At 38.8% G+C, this 26,044-nt stretch overlaps 2 protein-coding genes across 4 annotated transcripts in view; one reads left to right on the forward strand and one right to left on the reverse strand.

Annotated features, from left to right (window-relative positions):
• Window positions 1–19,689, reverse strand: part of pacsin1b (protein kinase C and casein kinase substrate in neurons 1b) — a 29,650-nt gene extending 9,961 nt beyond the window's left edge. Inside the window, exons 1-3 of one of the 3 annotated variants that reach the window (XM_072381670.1) lie at window positions 11,197–11,300; window positions 10,962–11,029; window positions 824–949 (exon numbers count right to left, since the gene is read on the reverse strand). In XM_072381670.1, coding sequence (XP_072237771.1) covers window positions 824–883 — 60 coding nt within the window. In that variant the 5' untranslated portion in view covers window positions 884–949; window positions 10,962–11,029; window positions 11,197–11,300. Of the gene's footprint in view, window positions 1–823; window positions 950–10,961; window positions 11,030–11,196; window positions 11,301–19,549 lie in introns of those variants that run through there. The other 2 variants (XM_072381669.1, XM_072381671.1) reach the window with 2 other exon arrangements.
• Window positions 19,690–21,696: 2,007 nt separating this feature from the next.
• rps10 (ribosomal protein S10) lies at window positions 21,697–25,390 on the forward strand. The gene is made up of 6 exons (XM_072381672.1): window positions 21,697–21,780; window positions 22,235–22,384; window positions 23,694–23,868; window positions 24,548–24,625; window positions 25,036–25,091; window positions 25,306–25,390. The coding sequence occupies exons 2-6, from the start codon at window positions 22,235–22,237 to the stop codon at window positions 25,345–25,347; spliced, it is 501 nt and encodes a 166-aa protein (XP_072237773.1). The 5' UTR covers window positions 21,697–21,780; the 3' UTR covers window positions 25,348–25,390.
• Window positions 25,391–26,044: the final 654 nt, after the last annotated feature.

The raw sequence follows: 26,044 nt of genomic DNA on the forward strand, positions 1-26,044 counted from the left end.
AGAAGAACTCTGACCAGTCAGAGCGTGAGTAAAGAACACCTGAGGGTGTCTTGGAGTGTTTGGTACCAGGATCTTAGCAATAAATCCTTTGGGCCCTGAGGGTTGGGGTCTTTGTAGATTAGGCTTGCCTCCCACAAATGCCATTAGATCTCATCAGATTGGTATTTGGAGGCTTTGTCAGGTTTTTTGAGTCCTTCTTAAGCTATTTTTAGGCATCCACTACAAGGGAAGTCTCTTTTGAATGGGAGTGCTTTTGTCATGTTGGGGTGGGATAGGGGCGTGACTAGTCTGCTAAACTTTTTAAGCAAGTGCCAATGCAACATCAGTGTGAATTACAGGATGCAGTTTTTCCCAGCAGAACATCCTTTTTTAATGAATGCAAAGACTGCTAGGACACAACAGTTACACAAAATGAGTCAAGAGTGTTACTGCAGCGTCATTAGTTTTCAAATCTTGTACTTATTTTACATACAAATTTCTTAACAGTCACAAAAGAGAAGATATGGCTTGCTTACTCAACTCATTCCTAAATAATGGCAACAAGGCGGAGTAGTTTGTCAGTATATAGAAAAATTGTGTAGGTGTCATTATCTGATGTGTGGCTATGGAGCATCCAGAGATCAGTAAGCCAGCCCTCTTGATAAATCTCTTGCTATGCATGCTGTCAAGTACATGCCTGATTTGTGTGTATATGTGCCCACATGCATCTGATAAATGAGGCCACACGTATTTCTTCTTCCCAGGTTCACTGCGAGTTTATCCCAAGGCAATGTCACTTCCCAGTTAAGTTTAATCTGTCTGAAGCTGTTTGCTGCTGTCTCACCTCCCAGAAGCTGTCTGTGGTCTCCTCCTGGCTGGCAGACTCATCGTAGGCACCAGACATGGTCCCAGATTTGGCAGGGTGGCTTCAGGCTGTGGGGGGCTGCAGCAAAGTGACACTCCTCATGCACTGTCAGAGAGGACATGAACAGAGGAATATAAACACTGAGACTGTCAATTGTGTTGAGAGCAGGAAACTCTCAAGTTGCATAAAAACACATCAAAATTCCCACTAATCTTATAAATCTTATTAGAAGCTGCCAGTAAGGTTGCTAAATAAACAGTGTCTACAGTTACATTCAGTAACAGTTTCTACATAAACACAATGCTGTAATAACACTGTAAACTAAAAAATAAGTTAAAGCATGCTTTAGTTCCAGCCTGTCACTGCAGCTGATGTGATCACAATATTACAACCTTAGTCTAAGTGTTGGTTCGAGCTCTTAAGTCACTAATCTACAAGTTAATGCTAAATTCTGTCACCAGTAAAAACATAGTCAACATGAACTATAGAAGATACATCACAGAAACACTTAATAACACTGAGACTGGTTCTCTGTGGCCAATAAAATGACTGCTTGGTCTTTATAATATCTTGAATAAATATGAATATTATTCAAGCTCTTATGATTATCATGACCTCGATGACTGAGAATCTGTTTGGTCTATAAATTATGCCTATTTATCCCAAAATCCAAGACAGTTCAATGAACTATCATTGAAAATCACAGAGAAGCTGAAAACTCAAAGCTGATGACCTGGAAACAACAAATGAAGACTTTTTAAAAAAGAAATAAGATTAAGAAATTGGAACATGCTGCTCTAAACTAATATTCAATTCTCAACTATTTCATTACTAAATGTCAACCCAAAGGGAAAATTGCTCGTCACAATATCCCAAGTTGAAAAAGCTATAGAAAATTAAACAAATGACAGACATTTGATTCATTTTCAGAATATTAAAGAACTGCATTAACATGTAGAGCTTTCCAGAGAATATCCGTAATGATGAGTATTAGCACAGTTCAAACCAAAGCAAACACAACCAGTGGCTGTTTGTTTTGTGAAATCAAAATCTGGCTTCCAGAATGTCTTACTTTACACAATACTTCCCAAAAACTGATATCAGGTGAGCAGAAGTACTTTGAAGCCCAGAATCCCTTCGTAACCAGAGTGTTTCAGGCTATCTCACTTGCTGCTCCCCTGGGACGACACGGTCAATAGATGTAATAACTGGCTATTCATTTTCAAACGTATAGACTTAGCCAACTTTTACAGAACAGAGATTCCTAATTGGAGAGTAATTTTTGCCCATTCTGCTCAACTAACATTATCCTAATAGCTGTGACAAGATTGCTATTGATGGCTCAAGAGCTGAAATTCACAAATTAGGGCATGAAATTATAGAGTAGAGCTGGAGAGGCTTCAGATCTGTCTGTCCATCTAAAAGAGGGCAGTGATCTGTCTCTAATCATCTGGAAACACTCAGGGTAATAACTGACACAGGCAGACTAATAACACTGACATTATCTTGGAGCTGCCGCAGCTTGACGCTCACCTCCATCAACTCAGGTTCATTTCAAAGCCGACACTGCAATTTCAAAATGAACTACGCTGTTAAACGGCCCCATGACATGCAGAAATTTGGGTTGGTTCTCACTGAAGGCTAATTAGTTGCTTCTAATGCCATAAAGATGTCACGGTTTTATAAAACCTACTCACAGATACTCAAATAAGTTTCATCCCTTTATGTCTAAATAAATAACAAAAATATCAATTTCAGTAAAACATTTGTCAGATTTTGATGATCAATTCATCATCATCATTCATGATCATTCATGATGAGAATACAGTTAAACCCCCGATTAAATCAAATTTGCTCGTTCGGCTCTCTTATTATCTGTCTTGCTCAGTCATTTGCTACTTCAAATACAGAACAATATTTAGCCCACTTGATAGTGGCAGCTATATATTTAGAGTTTGTCACTATTTGGAAAACAAAATAAAATGCTTCTGATTCTTCTTGCACTGGGGGCATTAAGTGATTTTGTGTCCAGTGATAACCTGTTGATGCAGAGTAGTTGGAGATGCCTGATCAGGTCAGTGGAGCTGACCAATCTGAGCTTACTAGGATCTTTTTAGAGGAGAATGGCCATCTTAAATTCTGGCTTCTGGTGAGAGGAAACAGCTGAAACACAGCTCAAAAAATAACACATGGACTACTGTATATACTGTATAGATAATCTATTCCTGTTCATACATAATCATACATATTCTCCCATACTTACATTCTTTTATTATAGTCTGTTTATATCCCTTCATATTTATAACCTGCTTATAGTACATTCATAGCCTGTACATACTTTTACTTATAGTTTTAGCATATTCGCAACAACTTTACTGTACATTTGTAATATATATATTTATATTTTTGCTGAAGTACTTCTGGATGGATGCAAACAACATTTCATTGCTTTGTACTTGTGACATGTGCAATGACAATAAAGTTGAATTCTATTCTATTCTATTCTAAAAGAAAACAGGCTAAAAGCCGGCGTGAACCATGTTTGGTAGATATTTCAGTGACTTTACTGAGTCAGCCTGAACCTGAGCCATCTCTACACTCTGTTCAGGTATGTAATGCTCAAAGTGACTACTTGTTAGGCCAATACTTAACTTTTACTATCAAGTGATCTATTTATGTTGATTCTTATCATACTTGCCATGGAAATGAAAAAAGGCAAAGAAAGATTTCTTCCTTTTCTTGATGCTTTAAAAAGGTTAAAGGTTAAAGGAAAATTCCCAAATGAATAACCCGGGTCTTAGACTTTTTAATCATGGCAGGTTTGTTTCATAATGACTTTGCATTCATCAATGTCAAAGAACTAATTTGACAAGAATCATATAAATGTATGTTTCTGTAATAGGTAACAGATAAAATAGCTGCACAGCAGAACCTATGCATGCAGTTATGTGACAAAACATTCTGCTCTTGTTTCAGATACTGAGAAGCACAAATCACAGGTGTTACACAACTCATGCAGATCTTTACATAAACACACTCAAAAGAAAAGATGGTATCCAAGAAGTACAAACCCCAACTGAAAACACAGAAACAATGCGTCAACGAGAATGGACATCAAGATAAAATGCAAAGTGAATATGCAAATGAATTGGAAGACAAACATGAGACAACAAATCAACGACATGGGTTTTGTGACAGAGCTATCATTTGTACAGTGAGATGCCATCTGCGGAGACAACAGGTTTCACAAAGCCACCGCAGGAATATTGAATATCAATAAAAAGAAGACAGCGAGCATTTGAGAAGGGGTTGTTCTGTAATATTGTGTTGACAGATTTAATTCCTGCAGCAGGCCTTCATTAAATAACAAAAGATGCAGAGATGACAAACTTTGTATGGTAAATCAATACCTCGCCAATTTGTAGTGTTGTCATGCCTGTAGCTAAATGTGAGACTAAAAGCTTTGCAAAAAGAGTGGAAACAAGGGGAAAACAGCTCCCATGGCTCTATAGAGAGGGAAAAATCCACCTGTTAACACACCTAAAGCTCTTGTCTTGGTTCTTGTTTTTGTGTCATATTTTCGCTGTTTGTTAAAGGACAAACAAACCTGATTCAATGTGAATATCTGGATATTTGATGGTTTTTTAAGGCGGAACCTGCTTAGTTTTCTCTCTGGATCTAGATGTGAGATTTAGAGACATCTACTGGCCCAGCTGCAGATTGCAACTCACTTAACAGATCCCTATTTCCTCTATCATCTCTATCAAGGTAAAACTCTTAAATCCTCTAAATTCCAAAAATGCCCGATATTAGTCACGTACGCCTGAGTGTACACCTTTATCAAAAGTCATAAACTTGAGTGTTCAGCTAAAACAAACTGGACCAAAGATCTAATAATGAGGCTGTTGATACAGCAGGCTACTTTCTGTATTACACTCAGCATTTATTTGCATACATCTTATATGTAGCTTGTTGTGTTATACAGTACATAAAGGTAGACGTTATTTTTGGTTCATCCAGTGTTTCTCCACATACCCAGCACTGTCATTAGTCCTGAGCTAGGTCCATTTGCAGCATTTGTTTCGAGGCAGAGAAGTGATGTAATCTGCGATCCAATAGGCTAAAGAGGGCAGTCATTTGGTTATTTAAATAGTTTCCTCTTGTGCGTGTGAGACACATACTGAGTAGTGACCAGTCATTTACAGATAAGGTAAATATCTCCTTCTACGCAAACAATAACAAAACATTCATTTTTTTAATGTAATTCTACACAGTGGAAACATAGTTGTGAATACTACAAGCCATTTGGCAAATAGATCCCTCTAAATGTTACACATCACGACTTTGATGCATGATAATAGTGTGCAGAAACATTTAGTAAAGTCTAAAGAAAATTCACAAAAAATATAAGCTGTGAAGCATCCAAATAACATTCAAGCACTTAGCTCATAGGTCTCTTTCACTTTGGAAAATTGAGGGCATCAGCTCATTAAAAGACTGGATTAGTGCCTCATGATGTTGATAATAATAAAACAGAAATCCAAAGGCCAGATATATTAATGAGAAGTTTGATGCAGAAGACAGATATGGAACAATAGAAAGAGAAGCAGCAGTGATGTGTTTTGATGGGAGGTCAGGGGGAGGGGCGGGAGCTGCACGGGTATTTGGGTCAACCACAGACCAGAGGATGGAGCGACACTTATCACAATGAAGGGCAGACGTGAAATTTGGAAGTAAGTTGGCACACATAGCAATCCGAAAGCAATTAAAAATCTTGTTGAGAAGTTTCCTTAGCAGTCTCACCAAACAGATCGAGTCAAAACAAATGCTTCAGCAGCAACGCAGCATGGAGAGTAAGCTGCAGGAGTGGGACTTTATCATGCTTGGTTAAGCCATTAGCTACATGCTGAGAGAGGGGCTTTTGTTCAGGGTAGCCTTTGCTTGGCTTATTTCGATGGCAGATCCCTGTATATGAAATCAATCACCGGTTACTTTCTTCCACTTTTATCAAAGCCGACATGTAGACATAAGAATGATACAGAAATAATTAAGTGAAACTAACTGTAATTTTAAATTATAGTACTGCTGAGGTTTACATTGTAGACAAACAATGAAATACCTGCCCAAACAAACACCAACAAATTCAATCAGTAGCAGTATCCTACAAGGTTTAGTTGTACTTTTGTACTGCTTTGACGTGCTATTTATTCTTTCCCCTCTTTCAAAAGCAGTTTCCATCCAACCTCCACAACCTCACAAACAAGCAAAAGCATCTTAAGTCCCCATCCATCTAAAGCAAGTGCTCAGGCCATGGAAGAGGAGCACAACTCCATGTGCTATGATCCAGTAGCATCAAAACATCCAAAAGAGTAAAACCCCAAGACAAAGGCTGCAGAGGAAACACAGCCCCCCACAAAAGCAACAAAAGCCTACCTCCAGTCCTTTATGAACAGCAGCTAAGGCTACAGCTAAGGGAAAAGAGACACGTGGGCTCCTCCAGTAGGCAGCCTCATCGCCTCCCCTGCTGTCTGTTGATGTTTCCTCGGCGCTGCCTGTTGTCCTGATGGTGCATCAGCGTGCAGAGCAGAGGAAGAGGAACCAGTCACCCTAACCTGTGATCTAGGATTTTCCTGCCTGGAGCGCTTTGCAAAGTTTAAATGTCTTTCTCAGTGACTGACGGATAATCCTGTGCTGTGCTTTCATGGCTCAGACAGAGCAGCAGGCCAGAGAGGAGGCAGAGAAAAGGGGGTGGGGTAGGTGAGCTGTGGCTCATGAGTGGCACCCGAGATGCTTTGGTGTGGATATGTGAGGTGTTTAGTGATCAGAGTTTGGATGGAGCATTAAGCTTTCAAGTTTAATTTTGTGGGATAATTTCTAAGGAAAATTATTCACCAGAACACGGACATCAAAATGCCTCTTCGTAACTAACTGAATAAACATGACTTCTTTTTATGCAGGGACGCAGACAATAAATTCCTCTCCTTTACCTAATATATGCATAACATCTAGCTTATCTTGAAATATAACTGTGAAGACAACATGCTTCCTCCCCCGCTGCATTAATTTGTTCAGATATCTGTACAAAATAAAATGCTGAAACAAAATGAAAGTATGAGCCTGGTAAATCTGCACAGATTGAGCATGAAAATTAATTTAATAGGTACTCCTGTGCACCCCCAGTAAGATTGTAATAATTTATGTGATCTGACTGCTACTGACCTTTGAAAAATATCAGTGAAGGTGTTATAACTTATGTATTCACAAGTGTGCGAGAGTCCAGTGAGATTCTGATTAGAGTAGTCAAATGATATGTGCATGGCTATCTACAAACAGCCACGTCTGCACAAGAACAGCTGTGACTCAAAAGAACTTGGCTTGTTCTTATCACCTGGTTTCGAATAAATCAAGTTGCATAATTTCAGTAGCAGGTGGCTGTATGCTTTATATTGTGCATGGCTGTAATAAACAGAGTATCGATCACTAACCACAAAAAAAATTGGAGGAAGGAAAACAGGAACAGGCCAACAGAATTATTTTCAACTCCTGTAATTACTAATTTATACTAGCAAGGATCGGCCATGTTTCTTCTCGAAAAGCAGAAAAACATGATTGTTCACATGATCAGTTCACCAGGGTGGAGTCACGTTAGAGTAGGAGTTTCCATCTGCCCTTATGTGTGTCAACTCTTGAAAAAAAAAACTTCAAGTGAGCATAGAAACCTATTTGGAAATGAAGTTTTTTTCAGAAGTTGCCCTTTCTATCCACATTTTTCTAATGTTCAAATTCAGAGCATGTGTAGAAGAAACTGACCAATGACAAAGTATAAAGACCAACAGTTTGTTATACATACATTTACATATTTCAGACTGTCCTTAAATGGTATCAAAAAGTTACAATAGGTTAGATGTCTCTCTGCAAAGCTTTGTATCTCTGACACCTACAATGTATCTGAGTGGAGTACCTGGAATATTTCAAGGATGAGGACTGCATTCTAAAGCGTCCCTAGTAGCATAAATAGCATCCCACTCCCTCCGTGCCATAAAAAGATCCCTTAACAAATGTAAGATTACTAAAACGTTGGGTGGAGCACATGAAGGGTGGAGGCGACCCTGAGATAGCTGTACAACACGTAAGCTGTCTGGAATTTTTATGGTGACCAGAGAGTACGCCTGAGTGGATCAACATGGAAGCCATAAAATGATGAATAATTAACTTATGATGAAATTCAAAGCAAATGTTCAGCTGTAAAACTGACCTCCATTTAAGAGTTTGATCCCCAACCAACTGAAAATAAAACTGATACCCTCATTAAGCACCTCAAAGCCTCAGTAACTGACACTTGTCTGCCATTTTTGAGGACATTCCACTGCCATTATTAACTCATTCAAACACTAGTACTTGCTAGTTACAAGCCCAGTAATAACTGAGAGAGACCGCTGTTAGGGTCTCAGCTGCAGAGTGATCACTCTGCCAACCAGACCAGCATGAATCACAGCCTGACAAGACCGAGAGCAGTGAGGGCAGCTGTGAATCTCTGCTGTTCTCTGAGGAGAACTGTGATCTGAACAGGACAGGTGGAGACAGGACAGGCAGACCGCTTAATTCCCATGCCATCTCCTCGATCCTAATTTGCTAACAGCTCAAGATTGTTTCCACATTAAACATCACATATAGGCCACCCAATACGATCTTCTGTTGATAACTTGTCTAATTTCTTTTCGGTTCCTTTCACTGACTCTTCCTTTAAACTGTGTGGAGTTCCCGTGGTGACGCCTGCCACCCGCTCTGAAACGTGTTGATTCAAACTGTCTCTGGCTGCACTGCATCCCTTTCCTACATCCTCTTCATTCCAGGAATAAGACAAGAAATACAGAAGAAATAAATCGAGAAAACTGTGCACTAACAGACAAGATGATTCATGAGTATAGTCTCTCAAACACGGTGGAAGAGGCTACAAAGCTGTTGGAGTATATGAACACTTCAGAATTCCTCTTTTCTCTCAGAAGAAACTGGCTCAGTCAGCTTTTCTCATGGAATTTGAAATTTGAAATAACGGATAGCACCCAATTGTTTGAACCTGAAGTGCAGTAAATTACACAGGCCCTGAGGTGGAAAATACAAGAACTAAACCAAAAATACAACAAAATGTCAGAAGTTCTTATAGTAGTAGTTTACAATAAACCAGTAGTTTAATATCAGTTTTTATTTTGGGACTGCTGTTCGTCCTTTGGTTTTGTTGCTGTTGTTTGGTCAGGTTTTATGTTTAAGAGCCACCACAAGAAATGCAACCACACAGATGTATACTGCCACCTTTTTACCGTGAATAGTAGCTGTAAGTTTTGTTTGAAATCCCAGTTAATTGGACAGAGATTAATCAATAATTCATACTGTCTACAGCATCCCCATACACAGACACGCACCCTCTCCGCAGAGCTTCCCTCTGAGCACACACACTTCCTGTACAATGCCACATTATTCAAATGCAGCTCTTTCCCTCTCCCTCAGGACAAACTTGCTGCTGCTGCCCTCATCACATTCAAGTCCTATATATAGAGCCATGTTAATCAATAATTCACAGGGCTGTGTAAACAGATAGAGGAAACGACCAAAATGACTCGTGCAGAAACTCTTAAAGGGTTAATGCAATCTCACGTCACTTGGGTTATGACACAAAGAGATAAATTATGATACAGTCGCAAAGTGATAAGTTTTTGTGTATTATCTATCTCACACCTCAAGGACAGATGGTTATTTGCATCTATGAGACATGTAAAAAACTGTGTCACTAGAGATTGAACAGTTTAAATTAACTACGAAACTCTAGCCCTGCAAAGTACCTTTGATTCTCTGATGTCTTAGCTGAAAAGATGAATGTTTGAAGGTAAATCAAATGTGAATGAAGACAGATAATATATATATATATAGCTCTCACTTCCCTCAGTAGCTGAGTTTTTACTGAGGACGCCCCAACAAGAGGCACTTAAGCCTTATCTATTATCACAATGCTGATGTTGTGCTTTTCTCTGGTACAAATGTGCTTATTTGTATGAATGGACAGCGAGAGCAAAAATCCCACAATAACATGGTGAAAACAGTGCTGATACTCCACAAAAGTAAACACCAAAAAAAAAAAAAACGTAAGCAGCTCAAAATTATCAGTCAAAACAAGGTAAGGTGACAGCATAAACTCCTAAAGTAGACTGAAAATAAGTGCTCCATGGCCCTCTTTTTAGCATCTTAGCCCTGAAACTGTACAGTCATTGTCTAACTGACCAGAGGGAGCAAAAGGTGATCTCTAGCTTGAAGGCGAAAGATCCACAAAAGAAATGAGGCCTCAGGGGATCAACAACTTGCAGGTTATATTGGCTGCAAAACCTTTACAATGGTCATCTTGGAACCTCTCTCAAAGGTTCAAAAATGGCCAAGGTTCAAAGATTTGTAATCAGTGAGCATTGCCTGTAAAAAGAAGTCATGGCAGAGAGGAGGAGCAGTCGCTGATACATATAACATAAAATGGTAATAACAAGACTAGTTCTAATGTCTGTAACACACTGAACCATCTTTCTAGGCAACATGGGATTCACTTCCGAGAGTGTCACATGTTTGATGCTAGTACTGATACTGGCAAGTACAACTTTAAACTACCAAAACTATCAAAAACTCATGTGTGAACAACAAGAAGCATCCCGCATTAAAAGGACCGTCCCAACATGCTTAACACATTTTTCTTCAACTAAGAAAGCTTAAATGAAAATAATATCATCTCATTTCCTCCATTTTAGATAGCTGATCAAGTGACTGTTGCTGCAGCTAACATTAGTTTGCAGGCTACTGACAGTTCAACCAAATCCCTTCACACGAGCTGCACAGGCAGGGAAAATGATGAGTGATAAAAGGGTGTCTAAATGCCACCGTGCTGTCACAAAATCTGTTGTGAAAAGGCAGTAGAATGGCCACTTTTTCAGTAGGTTTACCTGCGTAGTCTATTGTGGTCTAGAATAAAAACAAGATGTTCAAAAAAAGTAGTTTTATGATGTGGGGCTAAAATGATTTACAATTGATGAGTTACATGAGTTCACATTATCTGGACAAGAAAGACTCTAAACACAAAGTTTACCCTGTCTGGTTAGCAGCTGCGTTGACGCTGAAATCTTGTTGTACTGCACCTGTTCCCTCACAGAATATCTGGTGAAGAATCAAAAACCAAATCAATTTAAGCAACATCAACATGGCGATGGTATCAATAAATTCTTATCAGTCACAAATGCAAAATCCCTCATGAAGAAACGAGAGATTGAAAACAACAGTGGCAACAACAAGCACATCATTTAAGAGCAGAACAGCTGCCAAACCTGGTGTGTCCTCTTTGTAGCCGCTCAGTCCTCTACAGCGTCACCCTGAGTAGTTTCCTCTGCTCACCTGCAACTATGACACACCCTGCAGTCAAGCATGCCTCTACATGCACACACACAGCAAGAAGGAACTTTGACATATCCTTGAGAAGACACTTTAGACCATCAATAATTAACTAGCTGTGGGGAGGAAGGAGAGTGGGCATTGCCTGGTCATTCCTTAAAGAGTGCTTCGCAGTCAGATAGAAGTGAGTAAGAAAGTTATTCATCATGGAGATTAAGATGAGAAGGAAGGACGGATAGAGGAGCCTGTCAGGTGGTCAGATAAAGCCCATTCTGTTGAGGACAGACAGGGGTGAGTAGACATCGGGGTATCAGTTCAGCCTCGCTGCATCAAAACAATCAATACAGATGCTCTGATGTGGAGGTTAAACAGTGTCTTTTAAAATTATACAGGAAAATTTAAAGACAGAATATAAACACGCTCAAAACAGCAGAAATAATGACAGGATGGCTCAGGGCAGTGTCCTCACAACATGAGTCAGGCACAGCAGTGGACAAACACCTGCAGAGACACTGATTAGGATTCTTCCCTCAAACCCTCCAAGTGATGGAAGAGTCCCAGAGAACCAGTCTATCCACACAGACAGATGCTCTCTTCCCTGATATGTGCCATCTGTGCGTCATCTAATCACGTTCCTCCCGGCGGGGCTCACTCCGTTTGACCCCAGTGTTATATCTTATTACTGCGGGAAGTAATTTATGACTAACATGCAGACAAACAGGACAGAAAGCGCTGCAGGTCTGCTCTTTTACCCCCCACACAGAAAATCCAATCTCAGAAATGTGCTTTTTTTTTGTTACCTGATGCAATTTCACAAAATCCTTTTTTATTGTTATGGTAGAGCAAATGTAATAAACAACAATGGACCAGGGTCACACATTGTGAAAATATGCCAGAATTTCTTTGGAAAGCAACAAGTCCTTGAGGGTGAATTTATTTAAAATCTCACTAAAATAACAGTGTTAAAACTTCTATGTTAATTTTCACAACTATAACCAGATGAAAAGCAATAATAGGTGGGTTATTGGGGTGCTACGAAGATCCTTGCATCATATCTGACAGATATGAGACTGTGGTGCTAGACTAAGATCTCGAAACTGATGAGCTTTTAAGAAAAGAAAATGGTTGATACCTACGGTAACACCAGTAGCTTAAGCTGCAGAACTCCATTACAGATGCAAATAAAAGGAAATGTGATGGAAATCAATAAAATTTGGTATATGAGAGGGATTCACATTAATCTTGTAGGCTTTATTTAGTCTCTATTCTGGACTTTAACCACATGAACATGCATGTAGATGTGAAACACTATTGAGAGTTCAAGTTGGAGTCTATTTCTTTAACTTTAACTTTCTTGAACTTTGGGGTTTCAAGAATTCAAACAAATCTCCTGGGGCAAGAGTGGCGGACCTCAATGCTCTGCATCCTTGCTTGTTTATAATCAATCACCTTTCTTTGCTCTGTGAGGAGAGGCAGCGTGGACAGGAAGTTTATTGGAGCCTCTGATTCAGCTGCTGGAGTCAAATTGTGCACACGCTCTGAAGCCTGAATGAGCCAAGCTGACGCTGGGCAGGGCTCTCAGTGGGAGAAAATGGAAGTGACTCATTCAGAGACAGTGCAGCTGCTAAAAGCTATGAGAGGTTCATATGCCCACATGCGTACACAATAAAAGCCTCTGTTTTTGCTCTCATGAATGAAAACTCTGCAGTCTGTTAGAGGTGAGATTCACTCAAAGAAAACACGTGTTTGCACTGAAGTGAGTGAAAACTATGCAGGCAGCAGTAAAATCAGCAAAGTGAAAACTCTGAATCATTAAAGTCACAATGATGTACTGAACATCAGTTCTAGATATGGCTCATTTCTTTTTGGACACAGAATCAACATCTATAGCATTTTTATTGAGTTTGCATGTTCTCTCTGGGTATTCTGGCTTCCTTTCACTGACCAAAAACATGCATGTTAGGTTAACTGCTGATTCTAGGAGTGAGTGTGAGCATGCATGGTTGTTTGTCTTGTTTGTGTCTGTTTATGACCCATCCAAGTTGTGTTCAGTGACACCTGGGACGCGTGGAAAATGGATGAATGTCTAACAAAGAGTCAACAAGTCAGAGTTAAAGTCAGCAGAGAGAAAATACAACAATTTTTATAATAAGGTGTTTCTAAAAAAAAATTATTTCACCGAAAATAACCAAGCACATCAATCAATGATGAAAATAATCTCTAAGCTTCGTAACTGACAGGTTTATAACAGTTTCCATGAGTCAAGCTTGAAAGTTCATTCTTGGTCATGGAAATTACTCTCTTCTCAAAGATAATAACAGTGTAGTCAGACCTTAAGTTCATTTCATCAGCTAATCTTGAGCTTTGATAGTTGCAAGACTTTCCTCAACAATCCTCCTGACTTCAAATCTGGGGTCAGGTGCAAAGAAACACCTGAAGTGTTTTTCTTTTTAGCTGAAGGACTTACTGAAGGGTGCTACAAAGCAGCAGGAAGTAGATGAGCTACAGAGAGAAAGTGCTGTATGAACGTGTGCGAACGCCTTATTGAAGAAATGTTGAACCAGGTTAAGGTACTATACTAGTACATACCATTTACTAGCAGAAAAAAATGTGCTTTTCTTCATTTACTGCCATAAACATGGTTAGTTGTGGTTAAGAGTCAGTGGTACCATACATTTATCTTTTATTTAGGTTGCTATGGTCATTTGTTAAAGTATTTAGTTTAAAGTATTTTAAGGAAAGTTTATTCTCTTTTCTTCTTTAAATAACCCTCACCTTGGACCTAAAGGAAACTTTATGTTTTTTAAAAACAATGCTCTAAAACTTAACTTTTTTAACTAAACTCTAAAGAGAGGACATGAAGAAGATCAGTTCCATTAAAAGATGGCGAACTAATTCACTGATGAAGCTCATGAAACAGGATAAAAATAAAAACCTTTTTTATGCTTGTGTGACTTGCAAAAATGATTGCTTCTCAACTATAATCCCTTCTTTCTTTTCTGTACATCATATCATTGTAAGATTGATATTTTTGATTATTTTTGCGAGAGAAAGGTCATGAAAAAAGCTTTAACCAACGCTCAAGGAAACCAAGTGCGACTGAGGCCATTTTCCAGTTATATATACAAACAATATAAAGACAATGTAACTGTATCCCTACAAAAACACAGTCACTATGGCAACATCAAGCCCTCTTCCTTGTTTGCTTTAAAACCCTTCACTGACACTAAAACTCTAATATGCTGGAGCCTCAGAGGAGCAGAGGAAACCTGCAGCCAGTAGTCTTTAACAGCCTCTCCTTGTTCCTCTTAAATTGTGAGATGGCTTTTGTAATGTACCATCGCCAACAGAGATACCCCAGAGACATCTGCTCAGTGAAGCTCTCACCAGCACTCATACAAGGCTGACTTACTTTTAACTGGCAAAAAAGTATATTACTGTGTAAGCTTTGCAACAATGATTTTTGACAAGTGCCCCTTAAAAAGAAGGGGGATTTACTTGTGGTGTCCTCCTCACACATCAGGGATTTTAGTATGGAACAAAAAATGAAAAATTCTTCGCACATTACTTGATTAAAAGAAGTTTCTCAGACTTAAAAGGCAGTATAATGTGACTAGCACCAGGTTCATTTTTAAATGGGAAGGTTGCATGTTAGTTTTGTAATTCAAGTAATCCTTGTTACTTTGTCATATAAGCAATCTGTTATTTTTGACAATTTACCATTGCAACCTGTGTTTGTTGTGTTGCCATGAAAACAAAAAAGAGAGAAAGAACGACAATATCTGACTTGTTCTATTTCTCTTCTGCTCAGCACATTGAGAGTAACGGCGGGGAGGATAGTGTTAATGTTGTGGCTGTTATTATTGGCTCATATCATTTTTAAGTTGTGGGCAAAAAGGACAAGAGCAACGCATATTGTGCCTAGTTATACCTCCACAGAGATTTCTGTCACAGCTCAAAAAAACACACGTTTACATGTTAAAGCATTGTGCTGCAACTTGGGGACAGTCTAAGAAATATCTGAGGTCTGGGCTGCTCTTGGTTGTAGGTGGCTGTGCTTTAGCTTTGTGGGAAAAGTTTGCAGTGAGTGGTGCAGTGAAAAAAAAAGTGTTGAATAATGAAGATTGTCCAGAACAGCTGTGTTCACCTGTGCTTCTTTGTTATTTGTAAAATTGGCTGTTGTCAGCTCCTCCCAACTAATGTTAACTTTTAATCAATCAGTATTTAATCATCTCCAAAGCCTATGACTTGCACTGTTAGCACATTTTTCCATCTGCATTTAAGAAATGTCCATCTACGGGAGCTGAGAGCAACTCATATAGATGCTTCTGTGAAGGTAAAAAACTGACCTAAAGCTACCACAAATTATTGAACATGTTGCACTTATGTAATGAGGCAGATGTTACCAACAACATTAGAGTCGCCATCTTTCTGTAAGATCATTAATAAAATCCCTGCATCTTGTTCAGTACTATTCATTGGACCTGACATGCTTGGTTTATTTGTGAATATAATGATAAATAAAATGTTATGAAGGGGTTATTACGCTTGTTATTCCTCCTATTAGCCTTCAGAGCCTCAGATTATACAACATAGAATAAACTATGTCATGAGATAAAGGCAGTCCATTCAAAAGTAAATGTTATCACTGATGAAAAACTGTTTTCAGTTTCAGTTTTAGAAACTTTAAAAACACGATTGTTTAGAAGAGCATGCAACTGCTACTATTATCAAGCTCCTTTGTCGTGAATTAAACTGGTTGTGAAATTGTATGTTTGTCAGGCTTGGATGCTGACTAACACCACTAACTACACACCAGCACACTGTTACAGAACTGTTGAAGTCCTGCATCAAAAACCTTTACAACCACCATCTGACCACATGTCTCCACTTCGCTGTTGATTCAGTTTTGTGATAAAAGAACACAAAGAAATAAAAAACACATTTTCCTGGCAAAAGCGGACAGCAGTATGAGGGATAAGGGGTCAAAAGTGTCATTCTAAAGTTAAACTATGAAACAGGATGAGTTACAGTAACACCTAACAAACATTATGACGCTGATTATCAGCTCAATGATAACAGTGGTGGAGCTCTGGATATGTGGGCCTTCCTGTAAAATTGGTGAAGTTCGATAACTTATAAGGAAACTTAACCTGCCCTAAAGCAGGTAGGTTTACAGTAGGAGTTGCGATGGTGATGCACATCGGTAAGAAGAACACCAGCTTCGTGATACTGAAAGTCCAGAGCTGTAACTTACGTTGCCTAGCTATGCCACTCATCCTTTGTCATAGTACAGGCTCCTGGACAGAAATGTCGGAGAATACAAACCCTGGGCCTTTAAGCAAATGAAGCCTGCCTCTCTCCCATGATCCCCTGTGAGGATCCGATCTCAGGCTCCAATTACCTTGTAGGCAAAGGCAAAGACAAGGCCCTGCTCACCCAACAGCCTGCAGACCTGAGTCACTGCACGCTTACATTCATAGGACTAACAATACGCTGAGATGTTTCATATCACATACAGTCATTTGTTAAATCTGCATCAAACACACAGATTCTCCCTGTAGCAGAATTCTTTAATGAGAGCATCAGAGACAAAATTAAAAATTTACCTGCACTGATGCAAAGCCTGACATTGAAGCTTAGCATGCCTGAAACTGTATCCTAGATTATGAAACCCAAAGGGACTAATAGAAAAAATGTAAGCAATTTTAATTGCTTGCTTTCAATCATCTAATATCAGTTGGGGCCATGAGCACCAGATGTGAGATGCCAATAAAAACAGCACGTTAACTGTCTTTCCCCACGGGGAATACCATATCCATAATGATTCATACAGAGAAAGGGATGGATAGAAAAGACAACTTAGGGTTTAGTCTAATTAATCACATTAGCAGTGACGCTTCATCTGTCTTCACTTCTATAAAGACTGGGAGGAGGTGAACTGAGCACTACAAATCAAGTGAGTGTCCCTCATTTGTCACATATGAATTAATCCAATTAGGCACTTAGGTTAAATCACTTCAACGTGTATAAAAGGGCACACACACCCACTCAGACTTGAGTTTAAATATAAATGGCTTTCAGCTGTGGCATTCTAATTCAAATATATATATATATATATATATATATTCCTCAAGTGATCCTGATGGGGAAAAAAACACAAAACTCTTTGCTTGCTGTTTATCTTGAGCCCACATTAAAGCAGAGTGGAGTATTTGGACAGTTAATGAGCAGTTGATGATCAAAAATGTGAAAATGTCTTTATAACAAACAGCAAAGGAGACATGTTTTAACTACTCTGGTATAGTATGACTCACTGAGAGAGGAGAATTATTATTTGATCATTTTTACTGTTGCTGATAAGGTTAAGTTAGTAGACTACTGGATAAATTAATTACAGTTTCTTTTTTTTTTTAGATCATCTAGAAATGTCTTTGAATTGAGTATTTTGTCCATTTTACAGGGTTAAACAAAAACTGGCAGAACAAAGAAGGCATCAAATCATTTTTTTTAAAAGTAGGATCTAATAATCCTTTGCAATTCCAGGCTTGACAAACACTTTGCGTGATTAACAAGTTATCAACACGGTTGTAAATTGCCTCATCACACAACCAAGAAATTAAGCACTTACAAAGACCATTAACTTTTCTCCAGCTGTGAATAATAAAAGGAATAAAAGGAGCATTTTGTACTTCAAAGGTAGAGACATAAAATGTACACTCTCAGGTTGATAAGCAGCTCTCTCAAGCGTAATAAACGTGGAAAATTGCAATACTTACGAGTGCTCTGTTGGTGGAAGCCTTCAGATAAGTGCAGTGTTTAAAGGAGCAGTCCAGCAAATTAACACTGCACCTCCACCCTGCTGAAAGACTTGAAATGACTGAGAGACTCAACTCTGTTTCTGTTCTAAACTTTCTCAACATGGAAGGTGTCTACTCTCCCTGGTTACGGGACAGGCTTTGTGCTGCAAACTTGAAAATGGCTCTTGCCAAAGAAATGTATCTTGATTGTGTAAAATGGCCTTTTAATAAAGTAGTATTTTACTTTAAAACAAAATCCAATTCATCTTTACTTATTTAGCACCAAATCACAGATGTCCCCCTTAAGGCTCTTCAAAGATACAGTCCAATTCAAGCCAATTACAATCCAATTCATGAATCAAAATCCACATTAGTCCAATTCATACAGAGCCAATTAAAAAAAGTTGCCAAGAAAAGGAAACATTGTAACTTCTCTTTAATTCAATCCTCCGTCCAGAGAATACAAAAGACGACAGTGGAGAGGAAAATTCCACTTTTCTTTTTCAAATGGATCCAACTTTTACTGTAAAGTTTCCACTTTTCCATTAATCACATGTCCAAAGAGGCATTGACTAGATCATAAACCAAAAGAAATACACCACTTCCTATCGAAAAAGTAAGATGTCTGGACTGAGTGAGACAGAAATTAACTTAGAAACATACATGGAAGTGTTTTAAGCCTTTTTAAGGAGGCTCTGTGCTCAACATTTTGAGTCAATTGTTATTTCCGTAGATATTGCGATATATTTTGGGGGTCATTTTCAGAACTCTTCAGCTTTTCTTTTCTTTCTTTTTTTTTTTAATCTTGGTAATTTTCTGAACAAGAGCCCTCCATACTCCATAGCAGCCAGCTGCGTATTTTACACGATGTCTGAACAACAGTCCAGATCAGAGTTCAGAACCGTGGACAGAGCTCACTCAGAGGTGAGAGGCTGCACCCAGATGGAGGTCAGCAGCTCTGACCTGATCCACCATCAGATGCTCTCCAACGATAAATCAAACATATAATTGGTGTGGAGGAAGCACAGTTTCCCCCTTGAGACAAGCTTTTTACTTCAAAAGTCCCTCCCTGCTTTCGGCTCAGCCTGCAGAGGTTGCTGCTGCAACTCCAGTCATCACTGCCTGTTCTGCACAGAAACTCCCACAACTGAAGTTAAATGTATTTTCTTAAGACCAGCTGTAAATTGGCTGATCATTGCGAGAAATGAGCGTCGTAAAGCAGGAGCATGAAGTGACAATGGTTCAAGTTTTAGCAAAACACGGATGATAACGCGAACAGCAAACACCCCCGTCTTAAATATAAACTTTTACTTCTGTGAACTTCATTCAGTCTCAGTAAGGATGGTGCTGCTGCTGGTGGTGCCTCCTCTCACCGACAGCAGATGTAATGGTTCAGCAATATTTGCTATAAATTAAGCCACTCCATCAACAAGCCTAAGATAGCACATCACAGCTGGCACGCAAACATAAAAAATAAAGACTAACATACCTGGACGACATATAAATCCTGCTCCTTTTATTGTGTTAATGTGTTTTCATGGTGCTCAGCAGCAGGGACTGCCTCTGTTGTGCCGCTGGTTAACGTTTCGCTGAATGGAGCCGCCAGATGGGGGATGGTGCACGAGCTGGAACCAAGCTCGCCAAAACAAACACAATTTCTGGAAAGCGCTTTCAAAATAAAAGCTAAACCGGAGGTAGAATTCGCTTTGACCGAGTAATAATGCATATCATTTAATCATTTGGGAAAATATACATATTTTAATTTACTTGTAAATATTCACATTTCACCATCTAAAATATAACGTGTTCACACAAATATGCATTTGATTATAAACTCATATACTGATATTGAATACCCAGGAATAAAATGAGAAATAAGGACAAAAGAGAATGCATTGAGTTCAGTTAACAAATTAAATATAAATAGGTATCAAAGAAAAAAGAAAAACAGAAGACGATATAGGCCAGCCATGCATGGAACTTTTAAAGTATATAGCACTATGAATGATCAATTATCTTGAAAGACAACATGAGGAGAAAAATTCATTAGAATTAGAGATGCTGTTATATAAGCCCAACATCGGCATCGGCCGATATTCACCTTGTTGACTGCAATCAGCCTATAGGAAAAAAGGGTTACATGAACCAATGGCAGCAGTTCATGTTTACTTAATGTTGGACAGACTTTGCCCTAAGAATTAGTCTGCAGCTGCAGGTACAGCAGTTACACAATAGGTGGCAGCCTAATTTGAGAGCAGGCAGTTTATTTTTCACAATGACATTTTCTTCGTCAAAATCAAGTACTGAAGTCATTGAGTCAGTAATAGTTTAACAGACAAAAAACAGGCTTGTGAAAATGTTCTTCTTCACACAGAGGATTTTTCTCATGCAAAATGTTATAGTAAAGGTTGGTTGAATGAAAGAATTTGTGCTCTTCCAAAGATAGCGTGATAAAGGTCTGAAACTCAGAGTTCTCTTATTTTGTAATTATGCATATCTTATGGTTTGACTGACATTAAAAGAAGGAAAAAAATGGCAAAAATATCAGTATTGACCCCTAATTTCACAGTGCATCCCTAATAAGAACATCTGAAAATATGCACTGTATAATGTACATTGATTAAAACTTAACCATTTATCAAAAATGTCAAAGAATTTTCTGTCCATCATCGAAGAACATTGTCCAAAATCTAATAGCAAATGTATTAAGTCAATAAATAATTGCCAATCTGGTACCACTTCAGTATAATTTGGTTGTCTGAACAACTAGTCTCTTTATCAGATCAGCTGACACCCCAATTACAAAAATAAACAGAAACTATTTGTTAAAAAAAAGATTTCCCATTTTTGTCGAGTTATCATTATTTTCTCATTTTTAATTTCATAACTTTTGAATCAAGTTCCCATGCATGCACTGTCATCGTTTGTCTTATCCAGTGCAGATATATTTAATTAAAATTAAAGAAATAATTCTGCAATATGAAAATAATAATTTGGAAGATTTTTTTATTTTTTATTTGTTAAAACAACAAAGCAGAGTTATGATACAAGACAAATGTATTTAATAGCTGAACATTCTGGCTTTGTCAAACGTACCTACAAATATTTTCCCTAAAACAGTTATGGAATCACCTTGTCATCTGCATTTCTATAACATATACCTGTACAAATCTAAATATGCCAATACGTCAGATAAAGGAGAGCACTTGCAGAGCTTAGTGAGCTGTTACACCTGACAGGGCTGCACGGTGGTGTGGTGGTTAGCACCGTGGTTATTTGGTTTCTCTACCAAAGTGTCCTTAGGAGTGAGAGAGAGCGTATGTGTGTGGTTGTTTGTCTCGTATGTCTCTGTGTAGCCCTGTGATGGACTGGCGACCTGTCCAGGGTGTACCCCGCCTCTTGCCCGATAACCGCTGGGATAGGCTTCAGCCCCCCCGCGACCCGACCGACGAATAAGCGGGTAAAATGAATGAATGGATGGATAAAACTTGGAAAAAGATGATCTATCTATCTATCTATCTATAAATCTATAATGTTGTTTTATGCACGTCTATCCATCATAAATGCACCATTTTGCACACAGTTCTTTCCTGTATATTTGGTGGAACTCGCCGCACCAGTAGGGGGCGACTTGTTCCGGCACGCATGCGCCAAGAGCACAACCCTTCCTGATCAACGACAATCGTTCCTTCCGGCTCCGGTCCCTTATCAAGTGGAAAGGTAAAGTGAGACCCAGCGTCAAAATCTAAATATATCTTTAACATCTTATGATCTCTAACATAGAACTATTTAATTTTCGGTTGCAGTTAGGGCAATATTGGAAAACGTAAACATATTTCAGCTTTAGACACTTTACAACGGTGGATATTAAGGTTAGAAGTGGGAAAGAAACCCCGGCTCTGGTACCCACGGATGGCTGCCATTTTTCTCCTTTGACGCGGGCAACATTTGTCAATTTTAATGTGAAATACTGGTGTTTAAAATTAATGTAAATCCCGCATGATCATGAATGTGAACATCAAAAGCAGTTCATTAGTTCATATAAACGATGTGTTGTTAGCTTAGTATTGCTGAATTTCATGAACGTAATTTAGCAGACTAGGCAGCTAGCATGCTAACATGAAGGCTACTCTTAGCTGTCATTAATTGACGCGCAAACTGTCGCTGTACGCAGATGCTGATGCCCAAGAAAAACCGCATTGCTATCTACGAGCTCCTCTTTAAAGAGGGAGTCATGGTGGCCAAGAAAGATGTCCATCTGGCCAAGCATCCCGAGCTTGCTGACAAGAATGTGCCCAACCTTCATGTGATGAAAGCAATGCAGGTGAGAGGCAACAGGATGTGAACTGAACACAAGTTTTTAAAGTGGTCCAAACACACTTATTTTGTGTATGCTGCACATCTGGCTGGCACAGATGCAACCCAGGTTGATAATCAATTATGTCTTAAAAGTATTCGGTATGTAATGAAAGATGTGTCCTCTGTAGCTGCTTTAACTATTTAAAGTAGTGATTGATTTGACATTTGAGTACATATTAGCTGCCACCTGCCTCTAAAGTCCAGCTAAACATAACGAGATTACTATCAACATACTGAAGTTATATTTGTATGCTTAATTCTAGTCTTTATGCTTTCAATAGTCCAGGTGCTTAGGGTAATTTCACAGCAAATCAGAAATGCTCTGTAAATTAACATCATACATGATTGGAATTAGGATTCTGTGACGGATGTGATTTATAAAATGGATGTTAATGTGCAAATGTCCCTCTGAAAGTCTGAATAACTCGACATTACCCATTTCAAAGTTGGATACAAGTTAGTGATGGATCTCGAGCTGCACTGCACAGGCCCAGTCTTAAAAGCACAAGTAACTCTTGCAACAGTTCTGAGTTGTCTGAATACTTGGAAGTTTTAAGCTAATTTTTCCTTGTGTGGCATTTTTTTTGTGCACGTTGTTGTGCTTATTGTTACAGCTAAGGCCTCAGTTAAACCAATGTGCAGACACTTAAAAGCCCTTTGTGATCCATCCATCCATTTTCTATACCCGCTTAATCCAAATCAGGGTCGCGGGGGGACTGGATTCTATCCCAGCTGTCATTGGGCGGGAGGTGGGGTACACCCAGGACAGGTCGCCAGTCGATCACAGAGACACACAGAGAGAAGCGAGACACACAACCATGCACGCTCACACTCACTCTTAGGGACAATTTAGAGTCAACAATTAACCTAACGTGCATATTTTCTCTTTAGACCGCTTGGAAGATGATTCAATACAATCGATTGGTGTATTCTTTTTTTCTGAAATAAAGTTTTCACAAATTAATGCACTTTCCATTATTTGCTTTTTTTTTTTTTAAATGTGTTAATGGAATTCAGGGTTTTTTGGTTTTTTTTGTTTTTGCTATTTCTCTTCATATTTTCTGCATCACTTGATTAAAAACCGAAAAGGTTTTTTACATGATGGGAAAGATTGGTTTGAGTGGCCTCTGGTACAAAAAACTATTTCCAAAGCAGTTGTCTAAAGTTAATTATACAAAGCTATAAAATATATTTACTGTGTCATGTACGCAAACATCCAGTAGATTTATCATAAATTTTTTGGTGTCGTAACTGTTTTTTTTTTTTTCTTTTAGTCTCTGAAGTCCTGTGGGTATGTCAAGGAGCAATTTGCCTGGCGTCATTTCTATTGGTACCTCACCAACGAGGGTATCCAGTACCTGAGAGACTTCCTCCACCTTCCCCCTGAGATTGTGCCCGCCACCCTGCGCCGCCAGACCCGCCCTGAGACCGCAAGGCCAAGGCCCAAGGGTAAGACACCATTTCACAATTTACATGCATGATCTGCTTAATGCTGGTGGTTGAAGGAACGTTGCACAAATGCACTTGTAATTACAATGCTGCAGCTATGTTAATATCGTGTGTTTTTGTTTTTAAGCTCTTGGCAAAATTAATAAATTTGACTTTTAAGCCCAGTTTTTTTTCTGAGCACAAACCCATCGAACATTAGCTGTTGTAAAGCTGCAAAGTGGAAACATTTCAAAGAGTTTAAAAAACAAAGGATTCAGACATGAATCAGTTTGTGTAACTCTGATGGTTGATAGGAACTTTTTGTGATGGAATTTCATTAGTTTCTTACTGTGAAGTAGTGTTCATGTAGTTTTGCATTTCTATAGACATGTTGACAATCATTTGTTAAACTAACTGTAAGCAAAGTGCTTGATAGCCCTAAAAATTTCATTTTATTGCGTCACGTTGGAAAAGTTTTAATACAATCATTTCATAATCTACATTTAATCATCTGCCTTTCAAAAGCACGTCTCGAGCATTTCACTTAACTTTAAATACTTATTGTTTAAAGGACGGTTTATGTTGTATGGTTATAACTTATGAGTGCTAAGGGCTGAGTTTCAGTTGTACACAGATCACCGTAACTGATCACAGCAATTAAAAAATTGTATGCGGTTACCTTCTGGGATTGTTTTTGCAGGAATGGAGGGTGAGAGACCGGCCCGCCTTACCCGTGGGGAGGCTGACAGAGATGCGTACAGGCGATCTGCTGCACCACGTATGTATAGTTTTAACGATGCCAGACACAGTATGAACACTTTTGTGTATGTTGTTTGTTACCGTTAAGTTTAATGAGCTGCACAAAGGAATTAAATGAGCAGCTAGAAATGGTCACATGTCCCCAATTACGCTAATTATTGAGGGTGATATAACATGTAAATGCAACAAAAAATGCAACTGTGTGACCCACTGCCAAAACATGCTTAATTTAAAGGAACGTTACAATCTAAACAAGTTTTCCTGGGAAGGAAATCTTAAATTTTTTTTCTAGTTTTGAGTACCTTGTCACAAAATGTCAAACTCATTTAGATGTTTCTTTGGATATTGGATATTAATCAATAGGCTGACAGAAGGGAGGCTTCTGTGTGACTAAACATTGACTTGTTGATTTAATGACTTCTCCTTCAGCTGGTGCTGACAAGAAAGCAGAGGCCGGTGCCGGAGCTGCCACAGAGTTCCAGTTCGTAAGTACTTTCAGTTTTGTTTTGCCTTTACACCAATGAGAAGAAGTGTCTGCAGCAGCTTAACGATAACAGTCCTCACTGAGACATTGTAAGGTGTTGGGTGTAGTTCTACATGTCTGATGTCAGGAAGCTCATATTAGCTTGTTTGGTGCTGATGTAAAATGTCATTTTTCAGTAGTTGACTGATGCATTGACAAAATTCTCTCTGTTACAGCGGGGTGGCTTCGGACGCGGCAGAGGACAGCAGCCTCAGTAAATTTCACTGTTTGTTTCTGTACAATAAAGAAAAACAAAATCCACTTCAAGGCTGCTGTCAGCTTTTTTTCTTCTTTTTGAGCACCAGTAACGTCAAGATCGGATAAAGATGAAAAAAAAAATCCGACGAGTGAGATTATACGTGAAAATAAGTTGTTCTTGAACATGTTGAAGGAGAACGTCTTGTATTGACGTCTCGCAGTTTTGAAGAAACTCGGGTAGACATTTAGAAATGTTGATAACAGTTCAAGTGGAATTAATCCAGTTGAACCAATGTGACGAGAACCTGAAGCTGCAACAGTTCAGCCATCATTTTATCGTCTGACTTGTGCTTTTATTTTTCCTATCAAGGGGTCTCCTGGTTAGATACTATTTCCTTCCATCTTCACTAATGTTAACATTAACACTAGTAGTAGGAGCAACTAATAAAGTAAGTTTTGTTCTCCATATCCATTCAGAGTAACTTGCCTCCATATTTTCACCCTCATACATCCTATGAATCCGTCACTGTATACCACATTCTGGGATGAGACCCATCAGAGGGAACACAAGAAATGTTTCATGGCTGCAAGCAGATGTGAAACATGGCTCAGAGAACAGCAAATGTTCATGAGGCCTTAAATGTCCTGTTACATAATTCAGCAGTCTGAAGTGGGGAAATATTGCCACCACACACTTATCACGCTTAACAGTGTGTG

Source organism: Leuresthes tenuis, unplaced genomic scaffold (genome assembly GCF_036924035.1).
Source record: "Leuresthes tenuis unplaced genomic scaffold, fLeuTen1.0.hap1 SCAF_3, whole genome shotgun sequence".
Lineage (NCBI taxonomy): Eukaryota > Metazoa > Chordata > Actinopteri > Atheriniformes > Atherinopsidae > Leuresthes > Leuresthes tenuis.